Genomic DNA, 21,527 nt, shown 5'->3' on the forward strand with positions numbered 1-21,527 from the left:
GGAGGTCGACGTACCTCCCGAGACGCAGTCTGATGTCAAAGGCACCGGGCAGCCGGCGTGTCTCCATTCGCGGCCTGGGCCCGAAGCCAAATAGCAACTACCACCGGGTAGCCAATCGAGAGACATCCGGCCGCTACGCTCAGACAACAGGATGAAGCGACCAGAGAGGCGTCAGTATTGTGCACTCAACCCATTTGTGGTCGCTGTAGCAGACTGCAAAGCAAAAAAGACATTTCCCGGAACGCCTCTGCTATGATTTTTTTTGAACTCGTTGGCCGCGAAACGCTTCTAGTATACATGATCTTAGATTACCCTCCATAAGATTTTGTCTTTCCGGTCCGTTCCTGACATGAGGTGAATGCGGTGTGAACCGTCGCCAATTACATATCCCTGATATCTGACCCTCCCTCTCCAACTGCCCATTGTACATAATAGGTAGATGTATAAGCGGGCGGCTTCACAAGTGCCTCCCACCCATTTTTCTTTGGTATGCGTCCACTTGGCGAAACACAACGTTAAACCAGAGATGAGGATGCAGAAATATAGCGAAAGAGGCAGTATTAAAAAGATAGAAGAAAATATAGAAAAAAAAAACCGAGTGGACACTCGAGCACAGCTCACTGAGTGCCCTCCTTCTTCTCCTCCTTGGGAGCAGCATTGGCTGGTCCGTCAGCCGGTCCGCCTTGTTGTCCTGCTGCTGGTTGCTCTTCCGCCTTCTTGTTCTCCTGCATGGCGAGGTTTTGTATTTCGTTCTTGTCCTTCTCCCATTGGCCAGTGGCGTCGCCAAAAGACTCCTTCATCTTCTGCTCCTTCATCGCTTTCTCCTTTTCCTCCTTCTCGCGAGCGAGTCTCTCCTGCTCCATTTGCTGCCGACTGTTAGGGACCTGTCAAACTTGCATAACCAGATGCGTGATTGCTTACCTCCATGTGCTTAATATCGTCTACACTAGGCTCGTACAAATGCCAGATAGTATAATGAGGAAGGCCAACAACTGAGAAGCCCATCCTTCTCGACATCTGTTACCATAGCGGTTAGACGGATCCAAAGACGCGGGAAGGCCTGACGAGCTTACCTTTCCAAAAGCTTCTGTCTCGGCATGTTTTTCGAAGCTGAACGCCGGGAAGTGGACGCCGTAACGGAAAACCTTGGCCTTTGCCAGAATACTCACTCCACCAACGCCATCGATCTCCATTTCCATGTCGGGATCGCCATAGGGGTCCCGGAGATATGCGAGATGGGGACGCCAGGTAGCATATTCTGCGTATCCCTCCACGATAACTGCATCTTCGTCGAGAGTATCCGCGAGTGCGAGGGCGGTTTCGGACTCGGCCCAGGAGTTAAGGTCGTAGGGCTGTTCTCCGCCCAGCCAGTCAGGTAGCGGACGCCAAACATCTAAAGTCCGGTTAGCATTTCCAGTTATCCTTTCAATATCAGCTAAGGGTTCAGGAGGCTTACTTGGCACAATCACATCCTTGTTGTGGCGCATCAGATCTTCCAAGATCGTGGTAGGCGCCGTCTCCACGTCGACATCACGCCAGTAGACCCACGAATGATACGGCCGAAGGGCGGCGCTAAGGAGCCAATTTCTAGCTTGGGCCATGAGCTTTCTTCTGCTCGCCTGCGCGGCGAAACCGTGGCGGCTTTCCACATCCTGATTAACTTTTTGTCCAAAGTCTTTCTCGATGATGGAGATTTCGCCAAAGTGCTTGGACGGGTCGGTGCTAGCTTGAATAGCCGTAAGCTCGCGTTCAAGAACCGCCAAGGTGTTGTCTTTCGAGTCCGAAACAAGGAAAGCGAGATCGATCAGATGGTGAGGATACGTCAGGTTGAGGAGGTGACCGAAGAACATGGGCATATGCACTTCGGCATCGCGCAGCGGCACGCAGATCAAAATTCGCTCCTCTCTCTCCCATCCTTTCGCGGTGCCCTGCACGTTAGACAGGTCGTAGTATCGCACCGTCTCGAGTTGGAAATCTTCAGAACCGGAGCCAAGCCAGGAGAAAGACCCCGAATCGCCGGGCCAAACGAACAGCCCAAAGAGAAGTAATGATACCAGCGCTATTGCCAATCGCAGGAATAGTCCCTTCCGTCTTCGAAATGGTGGTGCCGCGCCTCGAGGTTGGAACCTGTGGAATGATAGGAGGCCGCTCCCGTCAGCTTCCAACGTTCGTTTCGTTCGCCTGGTGATTCAGGGGGCGGGGGGCACTTTACCTGTGAGGAGAAATCTCAAAGGTGTTTCCTCGCGGGTACCCATTGGAATATCCGCTCGCATGGTGTCGAGGGACCGCCTTGGACCCGGAGGAAGATGCGTACGGCAGCATTGGGCTGTTTGGTGATAGATGGTCGCTGCAGGGGCGGCCAATATTATCGAGCACCTCAACCCCCCTTTGCGCACACGCAGGGTACCTGAGTCCTGCGAACCGGAAATGCTAACAGATGCTGCAGACTGGGCGGTCTCTCGCTGGATGTTCTCGACGCACGCGCTGCCGAAACTGTGTCGAAATGATAGAGAAGGGACCAGGCCGGTTCAGGATCAATGCATCGCGGTCAGAGAGAAGTTTGGGCGGAAGATCAAGACGATCGCGTTCCTGTAGCACCGAGTCGTTTGATAAAAAGCTGAGGTGTTCGCACCGGGCTGTGGGCAGCTTGACGGATCGATACACGTACTAAGTACCAGTCCAGATAAGATTGGCGGGTTGGGATGGATTTCTTTACCAATGGCGTCGCAAAGTGGCCCGGCCGTTCGACGGGGTCCTGCCAATTGTAGCGCATTTTGCACCCACCCACAAATGACCCCAGACTTGACGCCTTGGTTTCAGGGGTTCTAGTGCAGTGTACAGGATTTAAAGTCGCCAAGGACAAGGCTCCAGAATTGACGGCAAAGTCGACCTGAAACAGTGGCAATGCAAGTACCGTCGAGTCTGTGCCGTAGTTATCATCTGTGTGCAATACAGATGGGTACATCAGGGTGTGTCTTCAATTTATTTGATGTTCAACCTCGAGACACAGATGATTTGAAGGGAAACCGGGCTTACGTCGCGGCAAGTGTCCGGTCATTCGTTCTACTGGGTTTGGACTTCTCCTGCACATCATCAAGGGCAATATCTTGGGTCTGATTGGAGATAATCAACTATTTTGCAACTCTTGTTTTCATTGTTCTATCCTTGCTGATATCTTGAAGCCCTATGTAAATGTCAAGGACAGGCACACCGTCGATCCTCAACTACATCCAATTTTACTGGGGTCATTGAGTTGTCGAGTCATGAACACAAACCTTACCTCGTCAAAGATGCGTTGCAACAAAACGTATGAAACGTTCACGCCATCAACTACTGACCGGTCAGTTCAAGGTCATACGCGAATCGGCATCGAGCAGAAGGCGAAGACGACACAGATCAGACAAGCCGTTTTAACTCAGCCCTACAAAGCCGGCCCAAGCCTCCCACGCCCCAAAACGGTGCGCAGGAGACTCGGACAACGGAAGCCAAATGACACCCCGAAGGGAGACACCACAACTAGTCCTCACGCCCCGAAAGACGCTCCAGTGCGGATGGATGGCTCGGCCCGTACATATCGTTGAATGGATAGACTGTTGTCATCATTGTGCATGGGACAAAGGAAAAAAAAAAAAGGCAAAGTACCTACCAGATGGGCATGTCGACTCTCCCACTAGACGCAAGATCGTTTTCAGATCCTATATAACTTGAAGTTTGTTAGCCAACTTGCTCGCAGCATGTGTGGTGAGGGCTGTCGTTGCAAGAAAGAGTTGGGGTGATTGCCATATCAGAAGGTTTTGGTATAATTGGTTATCGCTCATTATTATTCAGAAGCAGAACTGAAAATATTTTGTTTCATCATGGACAATCGGGTGGGTGATGATGTCAGGTGGGGGAAAGAAAACAGAAAGGAAAACAATGTGATGCTTACCTAGTGGGTAGAGACTGAGAAAACGGAGTGGAACAGCAACGGTGACAATAACAACTTTGTCTGTACTATTGATTGTCAGTCAACGGTTCCTCCAAATGAGTTGCAAGTGAAGGATGTGTTGAAGGAGTAGTCAGATGGTAGTGCATGTTTGTTCGATCGCTCAGAGATTATCGCGAGAACTGTGGTTATGGGATCATCATGAGATGTGAAAGGCAAGGGGAAATAAACTTACTCTATCCGTGCGAACCAACGTCGGCCATGTCAGACAGCCAGGACATGCTCTCTAGCAATGGGGTTCGCCATCGCAGAATAACCAAGAGCATGCCTGGACAGTTGACATGACCATGCCATTGCTGCGCCAGCGCAGAAGGCTGCCCAACCAAAGCGACCATGAGCACGGTAAGACCATGGTATCATGGCTGCTCCCCAAAGACAGTGGCCATATCAAATGAAGGCATTGATCCAATGCCGACAATCGCAAGCCGTTCCTGCCGTTGCGAACGGTGTGGGTTGGTGGAAGAGTTCAAGATGAGGTTGGAACTGAAGGCGGCAGAGTTTTGTAGCTGCGCAAAAAATTCCTCCATCGGTGGCTTTGACATGGAATTCTGGGTGGGGCATGTGGCTGACTGATCAAAATCGACAGTGAATGTGAGGTTGCGCCACAACTACTTGAATTTGAGAGTGGACCCACTGCAGTGTAGACGGCGACTCTCACGTCTTGTTTTCAACAGTCAACAGAGGTACCAACAGAAGTTACCAACCGTGAAACAAGGAAAGCCATACACAGACGAGGTCTCTTCCTCTTCACCTATCTCAGGATTCTTCGACCAGAGAAGGGCATCGGAAACAACACAGCAATCACCAAGCCCACCATATCTCCGGCCCTCGTATCTTGGCTTCAAAATGGCCGACAGAAGACGTATTAACGGACCGGTTGGGACTACCAACCCTCCCATCTATGACGATGCACCCGAGAAGCAATCCGAAGGTTTCAAGGTCACAAGGTCACGCCCGGCGAACGTAATTCGCAAAATGTGTAAGCACGTCGAGGACAAACCCTCCTGTTTCGCAGACACAGACTAACCTCACGTTTAGATCTCAAGACGGGAGTGACACCGTCGGCCTCTGGCTCTGCTTACCTAGAGATCGAGTCGTCTGGAAACGGCGGCTCTGGCTTGAAGCTCAGTTGCAGCGTTCATGGACCTAGAGCTTTGCCCAGGTCAACACCTTTTTCTCCTCACATCATCTTGTCCACCCATGTCAAGTTTGCACCCTTTGCGACCAAGCAAAGGCGTGGTTACATTCGTGACCCGATCGAGAGAGATCTCGGCACTCACCTTGAGACGGCTCTTCGGGGATCTATCATTGCTGACCGTTGGCCAAAGAGTGGAGTGGATATCATCATCTCCATTGTTGAAGGAGAGCAAGATCGGGAGACCTCCAAGGCCCAGGGTATTGAGGCCTGGGACACCATGAATGCCTTGAGTGGCTGCATCACCGTTGCCTCGGCTGCACTTGCTGACGCTGGCATTGACTGCGTCGACACTGTGGCCGGAGGTGTTGCTGCGTTGGTACAGGACGCAGGTAATGACGCTGCTCCCAGCATAGTTGTCGACCCGATTCCTTCTGAGCATGAGAAGGTTCTTGCAGCGTGCTGCATCGCATATCTTCCCACACGACAAGAGGTCACCAACCTCTGGTTCAAGGGTGACCTACCTGCGTCCGATATGGACGTTTATACGCAGCTGATTGAAAAGGGCATTCAGGCTTCCAAGAGCGCCAACCGCGTGCTCGTGGACTGCCTGAACGAGACCGTTGGGTGATCATGAGGTCGGCGCGGCAATGTATTATTTGTTTTAGCTATGCGCGAATGGGAAATACTCGTATTGAAACCTGTAAGTCCATCAACGGGAAAAACGCATGGAATTCTATGGTCTGACGGTTCATGGTCTTTGAGTACCTCTACGATTTTGGTCGATTTATCGACCCGAAGACCAGCTTCTGATGCAATAGGTCGAGCTACCAGCCACTTGGTCTTTCGCAATAGCCCATATGTAGGGCAGAAGTAACGGAAGATGCCAATCGATAGCAGCGACAACAGAACTGCGTTCCGAGGTTCGGCGGCTGACTGCAAGAATGGAATGGTCAACTTCCGGCGGGAATAGTTTCGAGATGCCTGTCAAGGTCTGACAGGTTGAGCGAGCGCTCTTTTGCTGAAACTCAGCTGGAAGATCGCAGTGTGATGGACGAATGACGTCCAAGAAGCGTTGTGGCTGGTATGCAGAGCTACCCTCTGAGGTTGACTGCCGAAACATTATGAACCGCGGGGTATGAGAAGCTTCCACGTTCTTCGCCTCAATGATCGTCTGTTTCTGAAATTGGAAACATGATGTGGGGAGATTACGCGTATCGTTTCGTTCATAGCAGCACGGCATGTTCGAAGCAGGGCAGACATGGCCAAAGGTGGTGGCTGATCATGAACCGAGGTTTCACTATTACTGCGTAGGGCATACATACACTACACCTGAACTACTTTCTTTTCGTGTCCGGCACGATCTAATCACTTTATCTGAAGGGGACTGTGGTGAATAGCTCGTATCTTTATCAACATTTCGAGGTGGAGGTAACATAACATGATCAACTACATAATCTGCACAAAGATCGAGTAACGTTGCGTTATTACCGGCGTTCTGGTCCGTAACTTTCAGCATTACGAACGCCACCAAGGAAACCCAATGGAACTGAAGTCACTGCATCCGAAGGCGGACGTGGTACCACCACTCACATATTGGCACAGTGCCGGCCGCGTTCAGCGACGGGGCGCCCCCCGGCGTGGCGTGGTCCCGGGCCCCTCTTTCCCCTGAACTTCTCCTTATCTGCCCCCCCACGGTCCCTCCAAAAAACTACAGACATTTCCCAGTTCGGCCCACATTGTCCACTCAGGCGGGAATTGTAAAACGACCTGACAATCCAATCTTTCCCGTCATCCTCCAAAATCTCACCTCACCCAGCTTTCGGGCGAGTTTTCTCTCGCTTCGCACCTGGTCATTTCACTTTTCCCAAAACCACCCCTACTCTCGTTTCTTCCGACGGTCCCGGCTGCCTACCTACCTACCTACCTACCTACCTACCACACTGTACACTTTTAATTATTCCATAGTGTTTTGTCCATTCGTTTTGCGGCCGGTAATTCCTCCTTCCAGCCTTGCTTGTACCGTCGATCAATTCGTTCCGTCTCCACTGCGATTCCGCAACAGTTCCAGGTTGTTGATGCCATAATTCCGATGCGGTCGTCCATACAACATTAATTCCCCTATTACGCCATTACCGACGACAACTTGAGCAATCCTCGCCGAACCGAGACAGCTGTGCCTTGTCCGACTTGATTTCGCATTAGTCATTATCCGCTTTATCGACTACTTCTAATCTCTTCTCGATGGGGAAAGACAAGAACTGTACGTCCACCCGCAACCCCCTCAGGTCTTCCAAGATCGCGACACTGAAGCAATGACAGGGCGATGGGGTGTTATCTTGGACGCCGGGTCCTCGGGGACACGGCTACACATATATCGTTGGAAGGATCCCGAGAAGGCGCTTGTAGATGCGACGCCCGAGGAGTTGCGCAGTCTGCCCAAGATCACGACGAAAAAGAAGTGGACAAAGAAGATTAGACCTGGAATATCGACATTTGGGGAGAAGGCTGGGGTAGTCGGCCAAGATTATCTGAAGGAACTCATCGACCATGCGCTCGACATCATACCCGCGGACAAGATCCACGACACCCCTATTTTCTTAATGGCCACGGCTGGCATGCGACTTCTTCCCCAGGTCCAACAAAATGCTATAACCGGCGCTGTCTGCACATACCTGCGCAAGAATACGAACTTCTCACTTCCGGATTGCGACCTACATATTCAGGTCATTCCAGGCGAAACGGAGGGATTGTATGGGTGGATTGCGTCTAACTATCTTCTTGGGGGTTTTGATCATCCAGAGCAACATGCGCATGGACAGGATCATCACACATATGGGTTCTTGGACATGGGAGGCGCATCAGCGCAAATCGCATTTGCACCTAATTCAACAGAAGCCCAAAAACATGCAAACGACTTGAAGCTCTTACGATTACGCACACTCGATGGATCGCCAGCTGAGTACAAGGTGTTTACGACGACATGGCTAGGGTTTGGCGTCAACCGGGCGCGGGAGGCGTATGTACAAAGCCTCTCAGACTTGTACACCACTTCCGATGCCGGAGAACTCCCCGATCCGTGTCTACCAAAGGGGCTCAGGTTGTCACTGGATGGAACTCCAGTTTCGAAACCGAAGAAGGGCGAGACCACTCTAATTGGTACAGGCGCTTTTGACGAATGCCTTAGGAAGACTTATCCCCTGCTTGGCAAGGACAAACCATGTGCGGATGACCCTTGTTTGATCAATGGTCAGCACGTTCCAGCCATTGACTTTGACGTCAATCACTTCGTTGGAGTCTCCGAATATTGGCACACCACACACGGTGTCTTTGGTGGTAAGGAAAATGAGGCATACGACTTCACCACTTACCAAAAGCGGGTCAAGGATTTTTGCGGCCGAGACTGGAACAGCATCGAACCAAGCCTGGATGCCCACAAGAAGTTTGCGGTCAAGGATGCTCAAGAAGCTTGTTTCAAAGCTTCCTGGCTTATAAACATCCTGCATGAGGGTATTGGTGTTCCTCGAATTGGTGTCGAAGAACTTCCCGCTCCGGGCCTCAACGCCTCGAAGGGCGCCATCGAGACGGCCAAACAGAAGGGTTTCCTAGATCCGTTCCATCCGGTGGACAAGATCGATGGCATTGAAGTTAGCTGGACACTTGGCAAGATGGTTCTCTATGCAGCAGGCCAAGTACCTCCCAAGACAGGTGACGATCGATTTCCTGTCGGCTTTGGTACTAATATCCCTTCTGCCGGGGCAACCGAGCTACCACCTGATTTCCAGTACGCAGGTTCGACGTGGACACCACTCAGCGGCGGAGCCAGCCACAACGACTCGCCCTACCGTCCGGCCGTCAATGGGACTACAGACGATGGCAGTGACTGGGATTTGGAAGCCGAGAATCTCCTTGGCAAGACAAAGGCCAAGACCACTCACAGTCTTCTCATCGTTTTCTTCATCTTCCTCGCGCTGCTGTTCTTTTTCCGCAAGAAGGATAGGCGTATGCGGTTCTATGGCCGTGTCAACAACCTCTTCCATAAGCCCCGCCGTTCCGGCCTGTTCGGCAAGATGGCATCGTCCGGCCACAACAACGGCCCCCTCTCCAGCCTGACAAACAAGCTCTTCGGCCGTCGCTCCCTTTCTTCGGGCTCTTATGAGCGCGTTCTGGAGGAAGGCGAAGCCGCCGAGTTCGAGCTAAACGATTCCCACTTCCGCAACTCAGCATCTTCCTACTTTGACCACAACAACGACCTCAACGGCTTCTACTCTGATTCCAGCGACAGCAGCTCCAGCGGAGGGGGACGGTCTAAGCTTGGGATTACGTCGGGGCTGGCAACGCCCAAGCTGAACCTGGATGGCCGGTTTGCTGATCTCGGCTGCGGCAACGGACTAATGACGCCTGGCGGCTCGGCGCTCGATAGGGCGGGCTTAGTGGTCAGGACGGATAGTCGAGAGCGGCTGGGGTTGACGCCTACAACGACGACTATGAGTTTGCAGGGGAGGAGGAGCCGGGCTGGTAGTCCCACGAGGCTGAAAAGTCCTTTGATGTCGCCTTTGCAAGGTTAAGGCGTCGAGGCCCATGTGCCTCAAAGTTTTGTTACGAAAAGACAACCAGTCGCTTTGTGCTTGATTGAACGATTTGTCATGGGAAACGGCGTTGGCGGATGTTTTATGGGTTTTGCATTTCTACCTTTTACCTCTGTATATGGTACTTTCTTGATGATGGATAATTGTTCTTCTAGGAGGTTAGCGGCCATGTCGTCCAACGATTTTTGTATGATGACAACGATACGGGTGGTCTTCAAACCCATCTGAGCGACGGGCTTTCAGTATATTTCTATTCTTCATTCTTCTTCATTGCCAACAGCTAGCTAGTATGGCTTTATCACAGGATTTTGGAACAAGATACCTCATTTTCATTCGCAAAATTTTCCAGCGTCTCTCTGTGCCATCTTTGCTTGTCCTTTGTTCTAACTGGGTATATTTGCGTCCTGAACGATCTGACACATACACAAACATGGCGTTGACCTGACCTCATCATTAATATGACAATTTCATGGTCTTGCCATCTACAATTTCACCAATTTCACCAATTTCGACGAACCCCCCCTTTTGTCCCCGAAGCCCAAGACTAGGTACACATCCGCCAGGAGGAAAGAAGGCTTTCTTCCAACTATGCCCATCCGGGAGCCTCTCCCACGAATTCAGCCCTCGTCACATATGTATAGAACGCTTTCTTCTGAGTCACCATTCCTTTGTCCCCATATGCTTACTGATCATTGATCATCATCCCTTTCCAAAAACCCCGGGTCTGTCCTCACCTTACTCTCAAACTTCTTCCACCACTCCTCAAACGCCTTAAGCGGCACCACCTCCATCTGCCCCGGCGTGGACCCGGTATAGCTCGACAAGAAGTTGAAGGCATTCTTGATGATCCTCTGCGCCAGCACCAGCGTGCTCGGCTGCTGCCGCGCTGCCGAAACCGGCACCAACGCCCCTTCTGTCCCATTACCACTTGTTGTTGCTGCTGCTGCTGCTGCTCCTGGTGTTGTTGTCCCCGTCGCAGACATCCTACTGGCCACACTCTCCGCATCCTCAACCGAGACCCCAATCACCACATTCTCGTTCCCACCCCCTGTCCCTCCTGCACCAGGTCCAACCTTGAAGATAGCACTCTCCTTCCCCGGGCCGATCCCACCCAAAAACTTGAAGTTGGGCGCCGTCTGCCCTGGTGAGGGCGGAGTGACGAGGTAAATTGCTGCTGCGGTCCCCGGGGGGAGGACTACGCCAGGCAAAAGAAAGACGACGACGTGCCCGAAGGGCTTGGAGATGGCGGAACCGGGGGGAGAGTTCGGGTTGGTCGGTGGGATGGCGTACAGGAAGGAGGTGGGACTGGGAGCTTCGGTGGGGGAGATTATTACGGGCTGACCGGCGGGAATGAGGCCGAAGAGGGGTTGGGACATTTTTGTTGGATTTGTGGTTTGGTGATAATGTGGTGTGATAAGAGAATGGGTTTGGTGGCGGTGTTGATCGCCTGTTGCTGTTGGGCACTGCTCGGGTGTGGTTGATGATGATGAAATTGACAGAGCTCACGGCTGTCGGTATGGGGAGTTGATTCGGTGTCCCGTTCTGGTTGGAGCTTGTGCTGGTTTTTGCCTCTGATAGATATATCGAACGGATGAGATAGGATATCTATGGCTGAGGTCCTTCAAGATGTATAGTTGTGTTCGCAAGATCGTGGGGTGAGCTTCGGTTTTGGAAGACAAAAGACCACGAATTCGAACTCGCGGTCGTAGCGTGTGAAGCTGTTAATGTCAACTCTATGTAAACAAAGACCTGGACTCGGGGTGAATGACCGATTCCGTTTGTTGTTTCCTCGAAGATGCCGCTTTGTCCTCGAATCTCAGTTGTTTTCCGGACGTGGAGCGGCCGAAGCGTTTATAATGCCGTAATATGTGGGGTCAAACAATGAGCTGGCAGCAAGGTAGGTATTCTTTGCGCACAACCGTCACTGGCTATAGAGAGGGAAAGGGATTTCACGGTTTTCCTCATTGAAAAGAATAGCTGTCAATTATACTTGATAGTTTCCCCCGAAGAGTTGTCTGGTATATATTTGTTTCTACACTCTTATTGAAGCTGATGATGTGATGGCGAGATCTCAAGCTACTGTGGGTCTCCCGTCTCGGATGCTTCCTTGTGACGGCAGGGCAGCCGGGCAGTTCAGAAAATCACTGGGTCTTGGAACCAACATAGAGATGATTCTAGAGTCCTCGACTTGCAAAAATTTGAAGCTTCAGTAGATAGACCCTCCATTTCCACGATACAATCTCCATTCTGGGATCCAATGACATGGATGGAAAGGCCAAGTCCTTGTCTGTAACTTCCACTTTCAATGAGGATTGTTCGTTGCCCCATTGTGACCCCCTGTGGTAAACTGCTCTTTCCCCGCTACAAAGCGCCTCAACACGCGACAGGGGCTTTTTGGATTTCTATCCTTCCATAAGTTCTGTCCCGAGTCTCGTCATCTGAACTATCTGAAGGAAAGACGATATGAGATCAATTAATTCACTTGCGCTTGTAACCTCAAACACGAATTCGTTCCATTGATTCAAATATATTGAAAGTGAAGAATTGCCCTGTTGATGCTGTCTCCCTAATTTGAGATGCTTCATGTTCCTCCCCTCCCAATTCCCGACGGTCTTCAATTGCGCTCCCGAACGACAGGAGATTAGCGCACGCCAATATCTGCTTCCCCACGCTCTCTTCCCTTGACAACATCCTCTCACTTGTGCCTCTCAAGCTCAAGTCAACAAATCCAGACTTTCGGCTTCATTTGCATTACTCGATCCCGTGTGACCACGCCCTATTATCCAAGGTCTCGGGAACCCGTTGCCAAACCATGACTCCTCGGTTGTCCACCCTCGACTTGGTGGCTAAAGTCGATGCGTACGTATTTATTTGTTTATTTTTTTTCTGTGAAACCGAATCCTCTGTGTTCACGCCCAGGAACTTAGATGGAACTTCAGTGAACGGATCTAAGGCCTACCTGGATTCCGAACATGACCAGAACGAGCGCTTACATTATCTCTAAAAATCAAGCTTCCCTTACGCGGACCGGGATCCCGAGGCTTATGCCCAGATCATGAAGTCTTTCTACACGTTCGTCTGGGAAGACCAGCAGGGTCAGGTACCCATAGGCTACGTGAAGCTGGACGTTGTCGATGCACTCAACAAAGCCCCGGCAACTCTCAAAGGACAGTTAGGGTTGCACATCGATGTCTCTAATAGGACTGTAGTGCTCTTCCGTGATGCCCCGGACAAAACCTACGAGGAACGCACTCGGCTTGTCGGAAAGCTCACTGCGCTTTGGCGTGAACAAGAGGCATTTGCCATCCTCAAGAGCTGGCGAAACGAGCTGTGGCCAGTTTATGGTCGCAACAAGGAGCTCGTGTTCAGCATAGAGCGGGCAGCTATGGGCCTCTTTGGAACCACACGCTACGGCGTGCATATGAACGCCTTCATCAGACGTCAGGATGCCAGCAGCAAGTATGACTTGAGAATCTGGGTTCCCAAGCGGTCCGCGACCAAATCGACCTATCCGAGCATGTTGGACAACGCGGTAGCGGGTGGCTTGATGACCAACGAAGACCCCTTCGAATGCGTCATCCGTGAGGCGGACGAAGAGGCTTCACTGTCCGAGCATATCGTGAGGAACAACGCCAAAGAGGTCTGCACCATCACTTATATCTACATCACGGACGAGCGCGCGGGAGGCGAGGCGGGGTTGATCTACCCGGAATGCCAATGGATTTATGATCTAGAGCTACCTGCGGATGGAAGTGTCGTCCCCGAGCCAAAAGACGGCGAGGTCGAGAGCTTCAGCTTGTGCACAGTGGAGGAGATCCAGAAACAGCTCGCCCAGGGAATGTGGAAGCCGAACTGTGCCGTCGTCATGCTCGATTTCTTCGTTCGGCACGGCATTTACACGCCTGAAAACGAGCCGCATTACGACGCATTTCGTGACCGGGCTCATCGACACATCGCCTTTCCCGGTCCTCATCAGGCCTGAATCCATCGAGCACCTTCCGCAGGGCACTAGCTCTTCCAAAGGCAGATGGACAGCCCTTGGCTCGGTAGCGGCATAAATACAGGTACTTGCTTTCCGGGTATCGTTGATTCATTACTTTCCCCAGACCCCTTTTCCCTAGGATATGCCTTTTCTGGTCCACGCATAACCTTAAACGCCCGTTCGCCCTCCAAAGATCCAATGAATGTTGCTCGCGCCCTAGACTCTTGATCGGTCTGATGCTATTTAGCCGCTGGAAACATTTGCTTTTTTTCAATTTTTTATTCTCCGGAAATTTCAGCTCTCAAGCGTTCCTGTTGGCGAGGAGGTAGACGTAGTCGACACGCAGGGGCGTGAGCTTCTTGTAGGGACCATCGAGGGCCATCAGAAGACCACCGTAGGACATATACGCCTTGCTAAATTTCGCAACCGAACCAGTCAGCCACTCATTTTCCCCGAATTCCAAGGTCGAGATACTCCTGCCCAATTCCCAGGCAACAACTTACATGGTCTGGCCATCCTTTCCATCCTCAAACTTGTAGACCTTGCCATGGCAGACATACTCATAGCTGTCGGCCAGGGTCTGCTCAACGCTACCGAGCTTGGCAGCATCGCGCCAACCCCTCTCGTCGTCCTTGCTACCGTCGAGGGACAAGGAAGTAGCCAATGCAATTCTAAGGTACTCGCCGACCTTGACAGGGAAGAGCTCCTTGTTGACATCGAGCTGCATGCTGGTCTGGCCATCGACGGAGGTGCAGTACAGACGGTCGACGCGGTCGTACTTGGGATCGCTGATTCTCTCGACCTTGAACTCGTCCTCGAAGAGTTGGGCGTCGGACGTGAGGGCGGACATTGTGAATGCTGGTGTGGAATCGATGAAACAGTCGATGTTGGATATTGATTGCTCGGAAGGATACTAGTGTCAGATTTTGGTCGAGTATCAAACGCGTGTCGATAGGTGGGTAAAACGAATTGTCGCGAGCGGTAGTAATGATGGTGTTTGGGGAAACTTTTGGAGATGCGACTGAGCGATGGAGATGCCGCCATGCAGTTGCCGTCCCAAAAAATTCCAGCCTTGCGGCAATTGGACCAGGATGCCGGGGCAAGTAGTGGGGCAACCACCATTGAAAATCCCTGTCACGCCCGTCCAGTGTGTGACAAAAGTACAGCGGGGCTCTCAGGCACTCCAGTGACGTCCAAGCTTCCATGGAATTTCTTCCAGGGATCGAATCGACTATATTTGGACTTGAAGAATACATACCTCAACATCATCAAGTTTGGATTCGATACTCAAATAAGGACTGCAACTTGCCGACTGAACTATGTCCTTCGTCAAAAGAAACACCGTCCTATCCTCACCGAGAGCCGGACTCACGCCGTCCGCTCCCCAGCAGCAGCAACCCAAACAGGAAACGCAGCTTGCGCCGGGTCTTCGACCATCACCAACTGATGGCAGGTTGACCACTTCAACTGGCACTGCTTCCCTGGACCAACTTCTTGCAGGACACGGTGGACTCCCCTTAGGAACATGCTTACTGGTTGAGGAGCAAGGGACCACCGACTTCTCTGGAATTCTTCTACGGTACTATGCTGCCGAGGGTCTCGTCCAAGGGCATCAGGTTCACGCAGTAGCCTTTCCGCCAGAATGGAGGCATCAGCTTCCAGGGCTGGCTTCACCTGACAAGAAGTCAAAGAGTGCATCACCGGCGCCGGCACCCGAAGAGAAGATGAAGATTGCGTGGAGATATGAGTCCTTGGGTAACAACGCCAATGCAGGAGCTTCTGCTCGTGGGGATTCTGGAGCGCCTTTCTGTCACTCCTTTGATCTCAGCAAGAGGCTTGCCAGCTCCGAGTCCAAGGGTACTCTGAACCCGATTTCAGTTGGCGGTTCCCCGAGCTTAGACCGGAAAAGTGTTGGGACAGCTTCTCCTCTGAAGATGCTTCTCAAGCAATTGCGGGCCAAGTTGGAGAGCTCAGGATCAAACGCCATTCATAGACTGGTGGTGCCCAGTCTCCTCTCACCAACCCTCTATCCTCCTGGATGCGCCCAACCATCAGAGGTTCTACAGTTTCTACATGGGCTCCGGGCTCTCCTTCGACTGTACAGCACCCAGCTCACAGCAATCATTACCTTCCCGACGTCCTTATTCCCTCGCAGTTCAGGCCTGGTCCGGTGGATAGAAATTCTTTGTGACGGCGTCGTCGAGCTCATCCCCTTGCCTGCCAGGCTAGGTGCCGCGCCACCGCCGCCCTCAAGGTCGGATCCCAAGGCAAACGAGCAACCCCAGGGTATGTTCAAAGTATACACACTGCCTGTGTATCATGAGAAGGGTGGTGGAGGAGCAGAGTCGGGCCAATTCCGTGAGAACCTGTCATTCAGCTTGAGCGCATCCAAGGGCTTGGTGATCAAACCGTACAGTCTCCCGCCTATGCTCGAGGATGAGCAGGAGAAGCCCTCAGCTGCTCCAAAGAAGGATGGGCTTGATTTCTAAAGTCATCTTCCGCTTGGCAATTTAACGGCTTGTTTTTTTGCAAATAACCGACTTTTTTTGGCCCCCTTTTGGCAGTCTCATCATATGTTCAGGTGAGCTTCTTGATCATCATTGAAACTCCCGTCTCTTTACTTGCCCAGGTATTGGGCACGCTGTAAGTCCACTCGAGCCACTGAAACCATTGGTGGACGCCCGCCTGGAGCTACCTACGGGCGTACAGCAACACCTGGGGTGGAGCTCAAGGAAAATGTGTGGGGTCGTGGACTCACCGCCCAAATTTCCGCCGTTTTCTGCCACGGCGCGATAAAAGCCCACGCACCTCCGCCCAGAAGTTTCCCACTTTCTCTCCTCGTGTCGTCGTGTCCAACAACAGCATTTTTGGTAAGTCAAAACAGCTCTTTTTGCACACTTCCCAGTTGGTCATTTCATGATGAAACAACAAACGTATCAATCTGTCAATCCCCTGATTCATAGTGATGATAAATACGGCTGTCCAAGGCTTCTGATCCTTTGGCCAATCTATCTCTCCTGTTCACACACGACGCAAGCTCGGTTTAAGAACTGTTTCTAACCAAGAGAAAATTAGGCACTTCATTGTTTTCACACACTTACAATGTCATCAACCGAGGACGACAGACAAGTACGGATCTCCAAGATCGCTGGTCGGTACCTCGTCTTTGATATTGATGATGTGGCGTATATCCGTCGCCAGCATGGCATCTGCGCTGTTTTCACGGGCACCATGCCGCAGAATCCCACTCAGAATGTCTTCCTAGGATTGCCGCTCGAGCTGTATGCCGAGGATGCCAAGATGCTTTTGGACAGAAAGGTTGCCTACATTGCCGATGACCCTTTAGAACACTTGACCCAGTTGAAGTCAATGGATGACGAGACGCGCAAATCATACCTGCAGTCTATCAAGACGCAGCGCAGAACTGCCCAGCTTGTGTTCAATGAGGCCAAGGCACAGTCTATGGCTAAGCACAAGGACAAGCGCAAGCCGAAACAGCCACAGCCCTCTGTTGTCGTACCCACTGAACTGCCGCTGTCAGCATCATCTGCCGATGGCGTTGCGGCCGCCGTAGATCAGGAAGAAGAAGGAGGAGCAGAATTCCTCTTGGAGTCGTCATCATCCAAGCCACTCAAAACGGACGCGTCGACGCCTCCTCAGAAGCCGCTGGTCAAGGAGAAGCTACCTGCAATCACTCCAACCACCAGCAATGCCATGATTTCTAACGGGACAAGTAATCCTGATGTAGAAAACCACACTGCGCTACCATTGTATTCGTACTTGAACGAGAGAGGATACTTCATCACTCCAGGTCTGCGCTTCGGTGGTGACTTTAGCGTCTACCCCGGCGACCCCTTCCGCTATCATGCTCATTATATGGCGAACAGCTATGGGTGGGATGAGAAGATCCCCATGTTGGATCTCGTCACCAGTGGTCGTTTGGGAACGGCTGTCAAGAAGAGTTTCCTCATGGGAGGGCAGAAACCGGCGACAGAGGACAGTGAAGCTGGCGAGTTGAGGGCGTTCTGCATTGAGTGGGCGGGCATGTAGTTTCAGGCAGCTTGAGCATTTGACGGAAGAGATGATACCCATTACAACAAGCCTTCACGTTCTGTATTATCATCGGATCTAAGCCTGTTGAATGATGAATATATTGTTGCGTATATGTAGTCCGTCGAGATCCCATGGGAAATCCATGGGAACAATCCACACCAAGGCAGCCAAGATCAGACCAAGAACCATCAAAACACCCTTTCAATCGCTTCCCATTTGCCCCTGTACATGCCTCACAACGTGACACTAACCTCGATGGCCATTCATCATGCTATTTGACACGCAACTTCCATCTTATGATGCTTTCTTCTTTAAGACATGCCTCTCATTCCCTTCATCATTACCAACTAGACTAGGTGTGTAGTGTAAAGCCATTTAGAAATACGAAAAATACCTTCCTCTTCCCAATAAAGTCCATAGCCCAAAGTATCAAGGCACATAAATCCTGCTAAAACTAATAACCTCCCTCCGACAACACACGCACTTATCAAAATTATTCATGGCCAAACTCACCCTGCACTCATCGCAGAGACTCAGACACCGACACGGCCACACGATGATCGTTCTCGGCGCGCACTGACAGACCACGCACTGCGGTCCTTCACTGCCCAGTCCATCCGCGCCCGTTGCCCAGTCGCCTGCCGTTGCCGCTGCCGCCCCATTACTTCCACTTCCACTTCCGCTGCCCTCCTCCCCTGCCTCCGTGGGCGCAGCAGTCGCCCGCCTCGACAACAATATCTGTTCCAACCGTCTAGCCTCTTCCTCGGGCGTCATCATTTGTGTGCTTTGCCCCCTTCCATATCCGTAAAGACTACGGTGCTGGGCGCCAGAGAGTAGCACCTTGACGCGCTGGCGCGCCTGGTGCTGGCGGAAGCGGGAGCGGGTCATGATGCCTTCTTCAAAGGACAAGTGGGCGGCGAGGGTGATGGCTTCCTCGCGCTCTTCCGGGCTCTGCGGGTTGAGGAGGCGGGCGAGGTCGGAGGCTGCTAGAGGGAGGTCTGCTACTTGCGAGGGAGTGGATTCCCGGGAGAAGGCCCAGGATTGATGGAGCGGGTTTTGGTTACTATTGTTGTTTGGGTAAGGGGACGATTGAGTGGGTGTTCGTTGGCCGTCTTGGAGATGGTTGTTGTCGCTGTCGGACTCCCAGGCGTCCAAGTCTGATAGTGATGTGCTCTCGGTTGTGGAGATGATGCTTGTGGTGTCAAAGTCAGGGTCGTCCAGGCCGGAACTGCCGTCAGGGGGAACGTAGTCACCGCTTGTATCGGTGTTTCCCCACCAGCCGCCGTTAAGAAACCAGCTGTAGAGCCTGGAGTCGATGTCGGCTTCGCTGGCGTCGGGTTGCTCACTGCCGAGGGGTTGTTGGAGGCGCCGACGGAACTCGGCTTCCACGTCTACACGCTCACTGCGCGGAACAGGGAAAGAGTTGGGATCTGATGCGTCTACCCAGATGGCTGTTGTGCCGCGATCACCTCTCCGCCCTGACCTCCTGCCAGTGGTGGTTGTCTCCGGCTTTGGTGGCTGAAGGGCCAATGCCCGGAGCCAACGTGGCGGATTCCGAATCCCAAAGTAAGAGAGTAACTTGATGATGACGAGCATCGAAGTTGTGATGATCAGGCGGCTGATGTGCATAACATACTCGATCGCCAATAGCCACCTACCACTGCGTTCAGTAGCACCCACCCCGTCTCTCAGTCGCCTGGCGGAAACGCTATTCCGGGGTATCTTTTGCGCTGCCCGTTCCCTCGCGTAACCGCTCGTGGCGTTTGCTTGGTCTTCCTTGACAGGTACGAGACCGATAACACCGACGGAGTCGAAACGGGAACCTGATACTCCGCCTCCAAGCCATTGCATCCTCAACTCCTCGATCTCGCGGAACCGTTCGTCCTCCAACCAGGTATAGCGCTTCACATTCACCCGATGGTCTTCGTTCAGGTAGACCGCCTCACTAGCCATGGTGATGGCCCCAAAGCCAGCTCGAAGGAGAGCAGTATAGAAGTCCATATCCCACCGGATACGGATGTCGGAAAGAGATCCATTGGCTTGCATGTTTGCGTGGGCTCGAGCAAGGCGGTCTCGGAGAGTTGGGCGTTGTTGTCCAGCATCGAGAGCGCCTTCAGCAACAGCGAAGGCTGAGAGCGCCATCGTTAGAGCGTAAATTACAGAACAGATAAAGATGCCGCATATTATAAGAACGTGCGGTACAAATCCGATAATGCAGACTGTAGGGAATCTCAAGAGTGCTTGAGCTGAGCTATCTTCAATGGAAAAAGTCACGGCGCCCCAGACAATGCTGCCCATAAAGCAAAGTCCCCAGAAACCAGTGTTGATCAACCGGAATTTAGACTGCAGGTTGAAGACACCAAGTATTTGGCTAGTGAGATGGCTCATGGCAGATAGAAACGCAACCAGCAGAACTTCTGGAGACGTGTTGACTCTCCTTAAAATCATGCTGCGCGTCACGGCAACGGCAGATCCTGTTAGTGCCTGGGAAGAATTGCCCTTGCCTGTAAAGAGGCCCCAGCCCAGCTGGTTGCTGATGGCAGCATCAGCTTCGGCAAAGGCCAATGAGTGTTCAAAAAGCGTCATCCCCGTCTCCGCGGCTACTGGACGGCCTTGAACCGTCGCAGAGAGAACCTCGATAAACTGACTAACACAGAATGTCATGAACAGGGGCCAGAGCCGGGACAAGGATCCTACTAGTTCCGGCTGCTCGGTTGAATTGTTGTCCCATGGCACCATCCTTATGGCCTGGCAGGATTGTTTATCGGTTGCGCCGAAGAGCAGGGTCGAGCTCAAGCCGTGGAGAAAGTTATTTTTCTCGGAGAACATGAGGTCGGAGCTCTTGCTGGCGTTGCCCCAGCGCAGGTTGGCGAAGTCGGGAGACGTTTGACACTGTATCGATTCAAGGATTCGTTCGACCTGCCAAGCGAGGACCAAGATAACAGGTAACCGCAGCGCAAGCCGAAGAGTCCAGCGTAGTGCAAGTCGGCGGCGAGTAGCGGCGAATATGTGTGTTCGGTTGAAGACAACGGCCATGACGATGCATGCTAGAGCCCACTTGCTTGTTGCGTAGCTAAAGACGCTCCCTAAACCTCTTGCGCCCTCCATTGTAAATCGTGATGCGAAGGCGGCTGACTCTTGGCCCGTAGCAGTGGCCGCGGCCGAAGATGATGCGGATTCGAGTATGGCTCGAGCGGCGTCGGCGGCGGTGGTGCTGTCAGGAGTAGTCGTGACAAAGAAAGCGGCTGGATCGGTCGACTCGGCTATGACGCGCTGGCCAAAGCCGTCAATGGCATCGGGGTAGAATATATAGGAGCCGCCCAGCTTCCCCAGCTTCTTCACCATCCTGGGTCCCGCCCAGACCAAATCCTCGAGCGTAGGCGCCAGTTTCGTCACGTTGAACGCATAGCCCAGGTGCTGGGCGGTCCAGAGCGTGAAGTTGTGCCATGCGCTGGCATTGTTAAGCACCGGGATGGGTACTGATGTCGACGCCAAGGCTGCCGCCGCCGTTGCAGCACCCGGCAGGAAAACACTATCGTCCATAATGGGATCTTATGGAATGGAAGGTGAATGTATCACGCTGAGGTTCGGGCTCGCAAACTCCTCTTTTACTGCGTAATGAGCTGGGTGGCGATCGCCGGCTGCGTCGGCAACTGGCTAACCGCCTATCTTCACTTCTGTCTCTTCCTGGTTGCGCGAGTCCTTGTCTCTCATCTGGTGGTTTCGCTCAGGAAAACGTCCAGCATCTTCGCATGACAGAAAGGGGCGGCAAACCGAGACGGT

General features: G+C 52.4%; 9 protein-coding genes and 1 non-coding gene across 10 annotated transcripts; 5 read left to right on the forward strand and 5 right to left on the reverse strand.

Annotated features, from left to right (window-relative positions):
• Positions 1 to 209: 209 nt before the first annotated feature.
• NCU08024 (mannan polymerase II complex ANP1 subunit) lies at positions 210 to 2,653 on the reverse strand. The gene is made up of 5 exons (XM_957601.3): positions 2,213 to 2,653; positions 1,457 to 2,127; positions 1,074 to 1,393; positions 922 to 1,017; positions 210 to 866 (listed from the first exon to the last, which is right to left on the reverse strand). Exons 1-5 carry the CDS (start codon positions 2,320 to 2,322, stop codon positions 618 to 620), a joined length of 1,446 nt encoding a protein of 481 aa, XP_962694.3. The 5' UTR covers positions 2,323 to 2,653; the 3' UTR covers positions 210 to 617.
• A 485-nt stretch (positions 2,654 to 3,138) lies between these two features.
• NCU14099 lies at positions 3,139 to 4,417 on the reverse strand. The gene is made up of 4 exons (XR_897893.1): positions 4,161 to 4,417; positions 3,929 to 3,993; positions 3,647 to 3,703; positions 3,139 to 3,330 (listed from the first exon to the last, which is right to left on the reverse strand). It is a non-coding gene; the product is annotated as a ncrg159 (non-coding RNA).
• A 221-nt stretch (positions 4,418 to 4,638) lies between these two features.
• NCU08026 (3' exoribonuclease) lies at positions 4,639 to 6,583 on the forward strand. Its single transcript, XM_957603.3, has 3 exons — positions 4,639 to 4,964; positions 5,024 to 5,823; positions 5,886 to 6,583. The coding sequence occupies exons 1-2, from the start codon at positions 4,832 to 4,834 to the stop codon at positions 5,749 to 5,751; spliced, it is 861 nt and encodes a 286-aa protein (XP_962696.1). The 5' UTR covers positions 4,639 to 4,831; the 3' UTR covers positions 5,752 to 5,823; positions 5,886 to 6,583.
• A 233-nt stretch (positions 6,584 to 6,816) lies between these two features.
• Positions 6,817 to 10,059, forward strand: NCU08027 (nucleoside diphosphatase). Its single transcript, XM_957604.3, has 2 exons — positions 6,817 to 7,383; positions 7,443 to 10,059. The coding sequence occupies exons 1-2, from the start codon at positions 7,365 to 7,367 to the stop codon at positions 9,686 to 9,688; spliced, it is 2,265 nt and encodes a 754-aa protein (XP_962697.2). The 5' UTR covers positions 6,817 to 7,364; the 3' UTR covers positions 9,689 to 10,059.
• Positions 10,060 to 11,713, reverse strand: NCU08028 (hypothetical protein). Its single transcript, XM_957605.2, has one exon. It carries the CDS (start codon positions 11,083 to 11,085, stop codon positions 10,399 to 10,401), a length of 687 nt encoding a protein of 228 aa, XP_962698.1. The 5' UTR covers positions 11,086 to 11,713; the 3' UTR covers positions 10,060 to 10,398.
• A 419-nt stretch (positions 11,714 to 12,132) lies between these two features.
• On the forward strand, positions 12,133 to 14,358 carry NCU08029 (thiamine pyrophosphokinase). Its single transcript, XM_957606.3, has 2 exons — positions 12,133 to 12,568; positions 12,722 to 14,358. Exons 1-2 carry the CDS (start codon positions 12,522 to 12,524, stop codon positions 13,689 to 13,691), a joined length of 1,017 nt encoding a protein of 338 aa, XP_962699.1. The 5' UTR covers positions 12,133 to 12,521; the 3' UTR covers positions 13,692 to 14,358.
• On the reverse strand, positions 13,352 to 14,702 carry NCU08030 (UDP-glucose 4-epimerase Gal10). Its single transcript, XM_957607.2, has 2 exons — positions 14,195 to 14,702; positions 13,352 to 14,104 (listed from the first exon to the last, which is right to left on the reverse strand). The coding sequence occupies exons 1-2, from the start codon at positions 14,539 to 14,541 to the stop codon at positions 13,993 to 13,995; spliced, it is 459 nt and encodes a 152-aa protein (XP_962700.1). The 5' UTR covers positions 14,542 to 14,702; the 3' UTR covers positions 13,352 to 13,992.
• Positions 14,703 to 15,010: 308 nt separating this feature from the next.
• Positions 15,011 to 16,562, forward strand: NCU08031 (paxneb protein superfamily; the record flags this gene model as incomplete). Its single annotated transcript, XM_957608.2, has 1 exon — positions 15,011 to 16,562. The coding sequence occupies one exon, from the start codon at positions 15,011 to 15,013 to the stop codon at positions 16,178 to 16,180; it is 1,170 nt and encodes a 389-aa protein (XP_962701.1). The 3' UTR covers positions 16,181 to 16,562.
• A 231-nt stretch (positions 16,563 to 16,793) lies between these two features.
• On the forward strand, positions 16,794 to 17,741 carry NCU08032 (tRNA-splicing endonuclease subunit sen34; the record flags this gene model as incomplete). Its single annotated transcript, XM_957609.1, has 1 exon — positions 16,794 to 17,741. One exon carries the CDS (start codon positions 16,794 to 16,796, stop codon positions 17,739 to 17,741), a length of 948 nt encoding a protein of 315 aa, XP_962702.1.
• Positions 17,742 to 18,237: 496 nt separating this feature from the next.
• Positions 18,238 to 21,287, reverse strand: NCU08033 (hypothetical protein; the record flags this gene model as incomplete). The annotated part of the gene is made up of 2 exons (XM_957610.2): positions 18,238 to 18,258; positions 18,330 to 21,287. The coding sequence occupies 2 exons, from the start codon at positions 21,285 to 21,287 to the stop codon at positions 18,238 to 18,240; spliced, it is 2,979 nt and encodes a 992-aa protein (XP_962703.2).
• Positions 21,288 to 21,527: the final 240 nt, after the last annotated feature.

This window comes from Neurospora crassa, linkage group IV, assembly GCF_000182925.2.
Source record: "Neurospora crassa OR74A linkage group IV, whole genome shotgun sequence".
Classification (NCBI taxonomy): Eukaryota; Fungi; Ascomycota; class Sordariomycetes; order Sordariales; family Sordariaceae; genus Neurospora; species Neurospora crassa.